This window comes from Diabrotica virgifera, chromosome 9, assembly GCF_917563875.1.
Source record: "Diabrotica virgifera virgifera chromosome 9, PGI_DIABVI_V3a".
Lineage (NCBI taxonomy): Eukaryota > Metazoa > Arthropoda > Insecta > Coleoptera > Chrysomelidae > Diabrotica > Diabrotica virgifera.
This window is the reverse complement of record NC_065451.1, coordinates 211,464,667-211,477,208: the sequence shown is the minus strand read 5'-3', so window position 1 is coordinate 211,477,208 and position 12,542 is coordinate 211,464,667. Positions and strand designations below refer to the sequence as shown.

At 34.3% G+C, this 12,542-nt stretch overlaps 1 protein-coding gene across 3 annotated transcripts in view; it reads left to right on the top strand.

The window, feature by feature from the left end:
* Positions 1 to 10,176, top strand: part of LOC114326111 (uncharacterized) — a 55,879-nt gene extending 45,703 nt beyond the window's left edge. For all 3 annotated transcript variants that reach the window (XM_028274343.2, XM_028274344.2, XM_050662412.1), the window contains one exon: positions 7,861 to 10,176. In XM_028274343.2, coding sequence (XP_028130144.1) covers positions 7,861 to 10,105 — 2,245 coding nt within the window. In that variant the 3' untranslated portion in view covers positions 10,106 to 10,176. The remainder of the gene's footprint in view (positions 1 to 7,860) is intronic.
* The last annotated feature ends 2,366 nt before the right edge of the window (positions 10,177 to 12,542 follow it).

Below are 12,542 nucleotides of genomic sequence, written 5' to 3'. Positions count from 1 at the left end.
CGTAATTTAGAATTATATAAATTATTAATGATTACATCGATTTTAAAACAAAAGATGTAGTTAGTTAATGTCATTGTACGACATTGGCGTTTTATGACACTACGGTCTGGTAATTGTCAAAAATATAAACATTCGTGCTTAGTATTTAGATTTAATTGTTCCTAAAAATGAAGAATTACGCTATCTACGAAAGAGTCGACATGGAGTGTACTTTGCATTGGGGAATGTTTGAAAAATTGTTTCTGAGCTTCTAAAGTTTACGCTCAAAAGTATCCTGATAGAAAATACCCACAAAAGGAAGTTTTTGAGATTTCTCAATAGATTCCGTGCTGTGCTACTGGTAATCTTACATACGAAAAGGCAAATGAAAATAAAGCAGTGATTTGTGACGACCTCCATGAACTTGATATTCTACTTTCTGTTACTGAAAACCCAAATACTAGTATGTACGAGAAAAAATTCGGGAGAATTGGAAATCAGTCAAACGAGTTTATGTAGAAGACTTAAGATAAACCACTATCATCCGTATCACACTCAACTACACCAGCATTTAATACAACAGGATTATGATAAACGTTTAAATTTTTCTTTTTGGCCTTTTAATAAAGTTGGAGAAGAACCTGATTTTTTTAAAAGTATATTGTTTACACAGATGAATCTACTTTTCATAATAATTGTCTAGTACATAAACTTAATTTTCATTATTATGATAATGTTTGGGCTGCATTATGGGCGAGTACGTTATCGGCCCGTATTTTTTGACGGGCCGATAACGTACTCACCCAAATATTTGAATTTATTCTTTTCATTTGAACCATACTGTATATTTGGTACATAATTTGCGACAAATTTTAAATTTCTCTGAAACTATATTTTTTAATAGTACTTAATGATAGGTACATTACTTGAGAAATGGAACTTGCCGAAACTGCTGTATTGGAAATAAATTGTAATAAATTTTGTTGCAGTGGTCAAAAGATTTCATTGTTTTATGATAAAAGATGTCATTATGAAATAGAATCGATTGCTTCAATTAAATAAAAACTGCTTATGACTGTTTCGGCATTGTTCCTTCCACACAATGAACCCCAACTTTGTTTCGTGATAGAATAACAAATATTCACAGACTACACAGTGTACACCTTTTGGGAAACCACAATATTTCACAACAATGATACAGTGTGATCTGGTTTTCCGTATGATACAACCATCGGTAATGAGTTTTATTAGTGTATTCTAAAGGATTGGGCACGTCTAACGACATACCAAAAGAATTAGACAGTTCGATTTAATAAAATTAAAATAAAACAAAAAGGTTTAATAATTGAAAATTACATAATTTTGAAATGAAAAAATCATTAAATTTACTTTTTCTTAAATAAAAAAAAATCATTAAATTTACTTTTTCTTCATGTACTGGTTTTGAATAAATAAATACCTTAATTTTGAGCCAATCCTTGTTGCTCAATAACTTTGAATACTTTTCTTTTAAAATTTCACATTCACTTTTTTTAGGAGGCTTTTTATTTTTAATATGGTCTGAAAAATATTTGATGACAACTGTTTTTTGTGCCTCTTTCCAGGGCACCAACGACCTTTTTTCCTTTTTGTTTTGTTCTTTGCTGGAGTTACTTGCTCCTGACAAAGCTACACTAGAATTAATGCCAGAAGCTTTATTTTCACAAATATTTACCTCTGGAATTAAATCAGTTGCCTCTGTAATTGGCATATTATCATCGGTAGTTAACAGATTTTCTTCAAGATCAACATTTATATCGTTTAAGGACTTTCCTTTAAATTGTGCAGCCCCACCTTGTTCCATTAAAAGGAGAATTTTTGATGTTTTGGTTGTTTGATATATAATGTCATCCGGTAATCGGTAACTACCCTTATGAATGGTAGTCTTGTCGATACCTCAGGTACCTGAGGTTAAAATAGGCCCATTTAAGCTAACTTATAATACCTTAGCACAAAGTTTATAATAACCGAGGTACAGGGTGTCGAGTTAAACTTTTTTTTATTTATTATTGAATATTTCCTGACAGGTATGAGATAACAACATGAAATTTGGTATATGGGGGTTTTTTGGGTCGAGAAAACTAAATTCCCTATCAAAAATTATGTACAGTAGAACCTCGATTAACCGAGGTAATTGGGACCGAGAGTACCTCGGATACGGCAAAACTCGGATAACACGGAACGTAACCTAAATATAGTACAATATAAAGACGATTGTTAGGTTAAAATAAAATATGGGACAAACACACATTGTTTTGGTATAAAACTCATTTAATAATACATAACCTTAAAACAGTTGAATCTCAAATGTGAGTCAATTATCATTTTATAATTTATAAAATTCATTAAAAAATTTATAAAATTCATATTAGGATGGCCTCGGTTAACCCGGAGTCTCGATTAACCGGAAATCGGTTAACCGAGGTTCTACTGTATTGCCCAGAGGGCGCCACATACGCCTTTCGGCACTCATTTATTACGTTCAATTTTTTTTATCACTCACTCTGTATAATTTTGACATTTTAATTTTTATTCTCCTATTAGTTGTACTTAAAAAAGGTATACTTCTTTCATCTCCCTAAACTCCACCGTTTTCGAGATAAACGCATTTTAAATCTGCGATACACCATCATTTTTAGCATAATATCATTGTAGTTTCACCCGAAAAATAACTTAAAACCGTAATAATTGTGCTAGTTCTTAAATTTATGTCATTGCATCGCAAATTCCATTTGAAGAAATTTGCGATACATTTTTGGATAATTTTATGGTTTTAAGTTATTTTTCGGGTGTAACTACAATGATATTATGCTAAAAATGATGGTGTATCGCAGATTTAAAATGCGTTTATCTCGAAAACGGTTGAGTTTATGGAGATGAAAGAAGTATACCTTTTTTAAGTAAAACTAATAGGAGAATAAAAATTTTAATGTCAAAATTATACAGAGTGAGGGATAAAACAAATTGAACGTAAGAAATGAGTGCTGAAAGGCGTATGTGGCGCCCTCTGGGCAATACATAATTTTTGGTACGGAATTTAGTTTTATCGACCCAAAAAACTCCCACATACCAAATTTCATGTTGTTATCTCATACCTGTCAGGAAATATTCAATAATAAATAAAAAAAAAGTTTAATTTTGACACCCTGTATCTCGGTTATTATAAACTTTTGTACTAAGGTAAGTTAGCTTAAATCGGCCTATTTTAACCTCAGGAACCTGAGGTTAAGATATGGCCCATTCTTTACCAAACACCCTGTTTAATCAAATAATGAAAATCTGTTAAAAATGAAATAATAAATTATCCCACAAGAATTTCTTGGAAGCAATACTGAAACAAGATCCGCACAAGAGTTTAAACACGTACGTTTTGTCTTCTCAGCAGTTTAGTATTTTGGACAGTTTACATAATTGAATAATTGTATAAATTTTACAACACAAACTAAGGAATGTGACACATTCGACATTTTTTAGCGTTGTACAAATATTAACTTCAGTTATATTTATTTATACAATACAATACAGAAGTATGGAATATAAATACTTGTTTCTTTAATAGACAGAAATTATAGGTATGGTATAAATAATGTAGATCTGATAAAAATAGTTTTACTAATTGTTGCATTACATGTTTATTAATGCTTTAGATAAGATGTAACTAAACGATAAAAAACAAGTGCAGCTTTAATTTTATTTTGATGTAAATAATAACAACAATAATTACTTCCATAAAAATTTTTCCTTGTATAAGTACAGGGTGAGTCATCACTAACGGGACGGAAGATTACAGCGAGAGTAAAAAATGTTTAAATTATTAGTCTGTAACTTGATAACACCTACATTATAAAATTATTTTGAAATATACAGGATGTCCCAATAAATTGCAGCTTATTACAGGATGTCTCAATAAATTGCGACGTATCGAAGTTATATTTTTTATTCTTATTCTTCTTCCTTATCCTCTTTATAAGCAATCCGGCTTGTTCATTGGCGGATTGATACTTCTATGGAAGGTTGTCACTCCATCTTTTGCAAGGTTGGCCGATACTTCTTCTACCGATTGGTGATTTATCTCTTACTATTTTGAGCACACGTGACTCCTCCATTCTTCTTATGTGGCTATTCCATTATTTTTTTCTATTTAGTGTCCATTCGTTTATATACTGTACGTTACATTTTACTTTAGATTTTATTAACTTACAAGCTATATTTAAAATTTTTTCGAACCTTTTACCCTTTCGCTGTAATCTTCCGTCCCGTTAGTGGTGACTGATGACTCACCCTGTATATTAGTATACAACAATTAGTTGCAATTTTTCGCACTATTACCTAATTTTCACTTTTTGTCTGACTATTACTTACACACTTTTCGGATTTGGCACTTTGTGTCCGCCGATTTTCATGTTATCATATAATTTACTCACTCCATATTAACATCATCCTCATCTTCTCTATCATTGGGTGCGTTCGGAAGACGTCAGCGGTTGAATGTAAGCACAGAATTAAACGGAAATTACTTCAAAACCGGAACTAAAAAATCAAGCGCGACTTTTCAATACGCTTCTATGTCAGATATACTATTTCTGCGACTATAATATGGCACTTCCGGTTAGAACTTTTTAACCGGAAATGATATAAAAACCAAAAGTATACATTTGCTTTCATCTTGCTAAGGCACGTTGAATAATATATCTCGTATACCGTTTCGGTGACTTTAAAACAGTAACTTCTGATTCCAACACTAAATCCGAAAGTTCGACGTAAAATTTCTTATCTTTAGTACTATCCTTGGGTTATAAACTTTTATTCGACGCCTCTTTTGTCATTCTATCTGTATTAATAATGGATGAGTTATATTCGGGGACGAACGGATAGACGGACATACAGTCATGAAACCGGATATATATATTTTGTTCTCGTCTTGCTAAGGCGCGTCGAATAATATATCGCTTATACTATTTCGGTGACTTTAAAACGGTACTTCCGGTCGCAAATTTAAAACCGGAAATCCGAGTTCAAATTTTTCATCTTTGAAACCATCCTTGGGTTATAAGCTTTCATTCGACACCTCATTTGTCATTCCATCCGTATTAATACCGGAGGAGATATATTTGCGGACGGACGGACAGACGCACAGACAGTCATGAAACCGGATGAATATATTTGTTTTCCTCTTGCTAAGGCGCGTCGAATAATATATCGCTTGTACTATTCCGGTGAGTTGAAAACAGTACTTCCGGTTGTATTTCTAAAACCGAAAGTTCTAGGTCAAATTCCTCACCATTAGTAGGTACCATTCTTGGGGTATTAGCTTTTATTCGACGCCGCATTTGTCATTCTAGCTGGTATAGTAAAGGAGGAGTTGTGTTTACCGACAGACGGACGAGGATAATTCAACATTTTCACATTTTTTCAAAATTGGATGAAAACCATATTTTAACCAGTGCAAAAAGTTTGTTCAATGTCGGCAGTAAATTTTTAAAGAATTACGGGCCTTAGTCCTCCTTCCTCAGTGAACTCCTCCTAAATACTACGTTGGCCACGGTTGCCAAGTCTACGACGCTCAGAAGTGGCAAGATCAAAACTTGAGTTTATTTAATGGACGCTGAGAAATCGTAAACATAAAATGCAGTATACCTAAAAGTATACGTATATTGAAAAGAGCGCCTCTGGTGATAAACAGTTAACACTACTTTATACGCTACAGTATACGAAAAATTTACTTAACTATCTTTTAAGCGTCCGAAATAATTTCGCTTAATGAATGATTATAGTAATCTAAGTTCTTCTGTACATGAAGAGAACTTGTGCACTCGTATGATTAGTCAACGGCATCAAAAAGAAGAAGAAGTATTCTAAGAAAACTGACCAATGACAAATTTTTATTAAGGTTTCATCTCGGCGTCCGTATACGGACGCTCGATTTCCACGGACGCCGAGTGGATAGTTATCGGGCAATGTTTGGACGCTAGGAAGATAGTAGGATATATATATATATATATATATATATTTATATATATATATATATATATATATATATATATATATATATATATATATATATATATATATATATTTATATATATATATATATATATATATATATATATATATATATATATATATATATATATATATATATATATATGTTATAAAATTATAGCTTATTTAATTTCCAAGAACCTGGTTTGCAAAAATTATTTCTACGGCAAAAATTGAGTTGAGCTATTTTGACAATTAAAACAATAACATGCAAAAACCACCTTTACCAACCCTTTCAAAGTCACCTCTTTTTGCGAATGAGGATTTTAAAAAGATTTAATATTAATAGGCTAATAGATCTTGTAAAAACCTACAAAATTCTTTTTTACCAAACTTTCTAAGATAAAAAATAGAATAGTTGCGGTTAAAAAAACAATATATTAAAAAAAATGAGAAATCCAATTGGAAGCATAGTAATGTAAGTTAGCGGTGTTTTTAGTCATTGACCTTATTCATTCTTCTTTATTTAAGTATTAATAATAAATTCTAGAAGTTGGACTGGCTTAGATGGATAAGTTTAAAAAAACTGGAGCTAAAAGCAAATAAGGAATTTTTGTAGTTTGGTAAAAATGCATTTTCTTCAGAATAGAAAGATTAGCATCAGAGATACAAAAAAATGGGTAAATATGAAATTGTAGGTTATTTAATTCCCAAGAATGTGGTTTGAAAAGATTTTTTCTACGGCAAACATTGAGTGATTCGTAAATGAATATAATATCGAAAAACGTTGATTTTTTTTACTTCGATATGCAGGTTTAAACAAACCTGCATATCGAAACTTATCTAAGCACGTAGTTTTTTAGGCGCTCCATACATAGAGAGAAGAAAGCTAATTCCGTTGGAAATAACTTCTTGTGGAGTTGAATTGGCTTTTTTTTAAAAAAACTTCAGCACATTCAAGTAATATAATTAGCTTTAACACTTATTTTCACTCCGGAGTAGTACTCAAGACTAATTAATACCTCGATGGTGTCATGAAGGATTTAGCCACCCAGGAAGATAACGGTGTAATTTGCATAATAGTAAACAAAATAAATTTGCATAAAGTTTATTGTATATTGAAATGTTTATTAGTACTTAGCAATAAACAATTTGCCTAGAAAGTTGGCTTTCATTATTATGTTCAAACCCTTCTGGGAAAAGAATAGTTAGGGTGATTAGATTAGCCGACGCGAATTTTTTTGTTAGCACTGTAATATAATACAGCTTATACATTGCATCCCTCGGTCGACCGCGGGCTGTATAGTAGAAACATTATCATATTTATAATATCTTATATTATTATGTGTAATATAAGTTAAGTTGACCGATAGAATATTATGTTTACTTGTATTACAGCTTCAGTGATCTATTTACATGGTGTACTAATACATATTATGACGATTAGAACTCTTTCAACTCTTTGAATCGTTGTATCTCAAAAACGGTGGCTCTTACGAAAAAAAGTATTAAGATATTTTTTATAGATAATTATCTAATCTACATTTTTTGTTAGAACTAATTTTATGATAAAACTTACCGTTTCGCTGAAAATCGCTAAAAACCATATTTGGTGACTTTTGACCCCGCGTAAATTTTTTAACACGGGTCGGATTTATGAGGACTTTTTAGATTTCATTTATGATGGTATTTTGAACAATTTTGCCAATTTTCAGCTTGATGGTAATTATTGTAACCTCACTCCTATTTTTGAGTCTAACTAGACCGGTCTATTATATTACATACTATTTTCTAAAATTAATACGCCAAACATTGAATTTTTATTCTACGACGCAATTAACTCGTTGATTTTCTTTGCAGTACTGACGAAGATGCTCGACAAGCCTATTTACGAAACAATGGAAAAATCAAAGAAGTCCAAATCAGCCTTATGCTCAGTTCACGTACCGAAATGCAACGGATCATCGAACATGCCCGTTCGCAATCCTACGCAGCATTTATGCAGCCTGTCGCCACCGTCGTTCCAATGCCTGCAGTGGTGCCAGCCGTGATTCCTCCCCAGGTGGCAGATATAAGAAAAGTAGATACCAAAGAGAAGGATAGAAGAGACACTCGAAGAAAATCCCGCTCCAAGTCTAGAGATAGGAAAGAACGTTCCAGGGATCGTTCGAGAGACAGATCTAGGGATAGATCTAGAGAACGAAGGGAAAGAAGGCATCGAAGAAGTAGATCTAGGTCGAGAGATCGGAAATCGAGTCGACGTAGAAGCCGTAGTAGAGGAAGGTCTCGTTCTAGAGAGCGCAGAAGTAAAGACTACAGAAAACGTTCCGAAGACAGGTTATCTCTGACAAGTCAGGAGTCTAGGTCTGTCATTCCTGACGTATACCAAAAAAGATTGTCTGATTTTTCCCCCGCAGGCCAACCTGCTAAAATTCCTGGTAATTTCCCGATATCCAGTCGAGGTTTTAGCGACCAAGGACCTGATAACGGTATGCCAGTATCTTCATTGCCCAGAAGTAATAACTGGCCACCGAATAAAAGCAATGATTCGTCCTTTCCAAGTAGAGATCGTCCCTTCAACCCAAGAGATCGAGATCGAGATTCCCAAGAAGGTCGATTCGAGGGCAGATACAGCAAAAGCTTTCCAAACTACAGGAACAAATTGGACATGGCCGGTACTAACTCCAGCGTTGCACTGGAGCCTTACTACGGAGGTTACGGGGAGATAAGAAGATTCTTCCAAGGCATGTTCATCAGCGGCAGTGGGATCAAGTTCATCAACGATCCAGACGGCCGTAGTACCGGGATCGTACTCGTACGATTCGCCAATCAACGGTTCAAAGAAGACGCCTTGCTTCTTAGCGGGGAACCCCTTAACGGCGTGGCAGTCAGCGTGTCGCATATCAGTGACAAGGAGTTCGATGAAGCTATAGATAGGTACATTCCAAGGAAGTTGGGGGACAATGGTGACGTAGTACCTTTTAAAGGTAGAAACATTACGAAATACTTCAACAATTCCTCCAACGAAGAAATCAAAAACTACACTTGTCTTACAATCGACGATTTACCTAACTATTGTACAGAACAGGATATTCTTCATATGTTTTCCAACCATACTTTGATCAGTTTGATCCGCACTTCGAAGAAAAAAGGAGGCTCCATTGCTTACGCTAAATTTATGAACTCAGAAAGCGCGCGAAACGCCTACGAGGAGAAGAACCTCCATGTTATTGCCGGTAAACCTGTCACTGTTAAACCTTGCAAAGATGAACAGTTTGATGAAGTCAACAAGCAACACGAAGTCCGTTCAGTGTCCGAAAAAGTGAGAGATATAGGAACAGACTGCTTAAAGTTATCGAAACTACCAGAAAAAATAAATGATAACGACATATCAGACTTCTTTTCGGACATTGGAATCATTCCTACAGAAATACACCTAGTAAGCAACGAAAAAGGTTTCACTGGAGAAGCTTATTGCGAATTTGCTACCGGCGAAGAAGCCTCTCGTGCTGCCAAAAAGGACGGAACGTCTTTAGGAAACACTTCAGTGTCTGTGGTTCCAGTTAAGCGAGTAGATATGAAGAGATTTTTGGACTCTACAACTCCGGCTCCACCTTCAAAGTCAGTTGAAATAATAGAAGATACTTTGGAACCAGAGAACGGCGGTCCTGATGAAGTGATTCCAGTGACAACTCCTATGAACAATGCTCCAACTGAAGTGAATCCTTTCGTAGGATCCAACAACCTGAGACCTCCGTTTCCCTTGCGTCAATTTGATCCAAGAGGTCCTAGGTTTGAACCTCGAGGTATGGCGCCTAGACCACCGCCTAGATATCCCCCACCTAAGGACATTTTTGACGACGTTCCTCCAGGATGTACGGTGTATTTAAAGAACGTTCCATACAAAGCAGACTCAGACGACATTATCAAATTCTTCGAGGGGTACGATCACCAGCATAACGTTAGTAGGAGATACACGGCTAATAATCTACCAAGTGACGAGGCTAGGATTATTTTTTCTAGTGCGGAAGAGGCTGCAAGGGCTGTTAGAGAGTTGCAGACGGAGAAAATTTGGGATAGGCAGATATTTCTAAGGCAAGAGTAAATAAAGAGTTTTATGTAATTTTATACAAGAAAATATATATAGTTTCACGTGTAAATATATGATCTACCTAATTTTTGTTTAATTTGAGTTTTAAGATGAGTTAGAGTGTGCAAACAAGTATATTTTTGCACTTTATCCATTACTTCTATTTTTGGTTTTATAATCAAATAAAGTAATCCTCTATAGCAGCGGTTCTCAATCTGTGGTACATGTACCACTGGTGGTACATTTCATTTTTTGAGGTGGTACACAAAACGCAAAAACAGCCAAAATCAGCACCACTATTATAGTTAATTAGATCACCTAAAAAATTTAGTTAGATATGTATTTCAGTTAGGTGGTACCAAAAATAATAAAAAGTATTTGGTGGTACATGACACAAAAAGATTGAGAACCGCTGCTCTATAGTGTAGGAAACGGAGGTTGAACCTCTCAAAATGGACACAAGTCCGGCTTTATTTTTTTTTCTGGTATATCAAGGGGTGCTCATTATGAAACTTAACATTTTTTTTTAATTTCACCCCGGAACCCCCCTTTTCATTCCTTTAAAAGGGGTAATTTGTGGTTTTTGCGAAACGTAGCCCTTCATGTACTATTTATTTCCCGACAGCATATGTCTATCACACACCGTTTAGCGGGGGTGGCGCCCCAAACTTGACAAATTTTTAAAAAAGATGCTTTTAAAAAAATTATTTTTCCCTAACTCTACTGAAAATTAAGAATAAACCCTACGGCAATTAATCACAAATAAGTGGTTGATTTTTTGGTATTGGTTTCATTTAAGATCAATTGCAAAGTTTTTAATTACATGGTGTTACATTTTAACAAACCCCTTTTTATACCATCTGAACCGCCTATGCTAGAGTAAAAAAACTTTCAGCGATTATCCATGTACTGGTGTTATTTACAAATTTCTATAATGCACCCCCATTTTTTACCAAAACCACCCCAAAAAAGGAGAATTAATAAAGACAGTGATTTTCTTGGAATGCTTCATATATCATTTTGTGCACCTTCTTATTACACATGCATAGACACCAAAAACGATTTCTTGATGCAACCCTTGTAGCCAAAAAAAAAATAAATAAAGGGGGGTTAAAATTTTTTTTTTTGCTTTTTGGCCCATATGGATATATGCTCCATCAATACGGTTTTTCATAAATATATATGATTATTGCAACATCCCTGCGGAAACTACCCCTATCCTTGAAAATAAACTGCAGAAACTACACCTATCCCTTGGAGAGCATGTTTTTACGATTTTCTCATTACCTATGCATTTTTTTTAAACAAAACTTATACAGAATTAAAGACCACTATTTTCTCTACAAATAAGGTCCTATGCATTTTTTTCGTATAAGCAACCGTTACGGCACAGTGGCGCCGTAAACCTCAGAAATGCTTTGGCGGGCTACAATTTTTGTTTTTGTTTTTCGTCACATATTCATTTTGTTGATAACGTACTTATGGAAACTAAAGGAACACACTGTCTGCTACACATTATGACCTATGCATATTTTATTTTCTTTGCACCCTAAAGCCACAGTGGTTGCCCAAAATCAATTTTTGATTATTTTCTTTATTAATTCTCCTTTTTTTGGGGTGGTTCCGGGGAAAATATTTGGGTGTATTATACAAATTTGTAAGTAACACCAGTACATGGATAATCGCTGAAAGTTTTTTTACTCTAGCATAGGCGGTTCAGGTGGTATCAAAAAGGGGTTTTTTAAAATGTAACACTCTGTAATTAAAAAATTTGTAATTGCCCTTAAATCAAACCTATACCAGTCACCTATTTGTGATTCATTGCCGCAGGGTTTTTTGTCAACTTTGCGGCGCCACCCCCGCTAAATGGTGGGTCATAGACATATGCTGTCGGGAAATAAATAGTAGAAAATATAGTCCTCTTCATTTTACTATTACGTAAATTTTTTGCAAAACGTACAGGAAGGGTTACGTTTCGCAAAAACCACAAATTACCCCTTTTAAAGGGATGAAAAGGGGGGTTCCGGGGCGAAATTTTTTAAGAAAATGTTAGTCTGATAATAAGCACCCCTTGATATACCAGAAAAAATATAAAACCGGACTTGTGTCCATTTTGCGAGGTCCAACCTCTGTTTCCTACACTACTAATCGTTTCAGCACATCTTTCTTTTGCCGTTATTAAAGCCGTACTTTATTCCACTATTACGCAATATATTCCTTCTGTTTTCTGTATTTTTTACGAACACCGTGTTAAAAATTGATGATTTCCTAGTAAAAATAATCTTCAAAGCCATCAATCAGACCTGATTTGTTTATTGTTGAACATAGGCCTCCTCCAAATATTTTCATATGATTATATTTTGAGTTTATAATATCTTCTGGAGATGCCTATCTTCTGGAGATGTTGGACCGCACTTAATCTTATTCCATTTACAGCAGCTCGAAATAGATC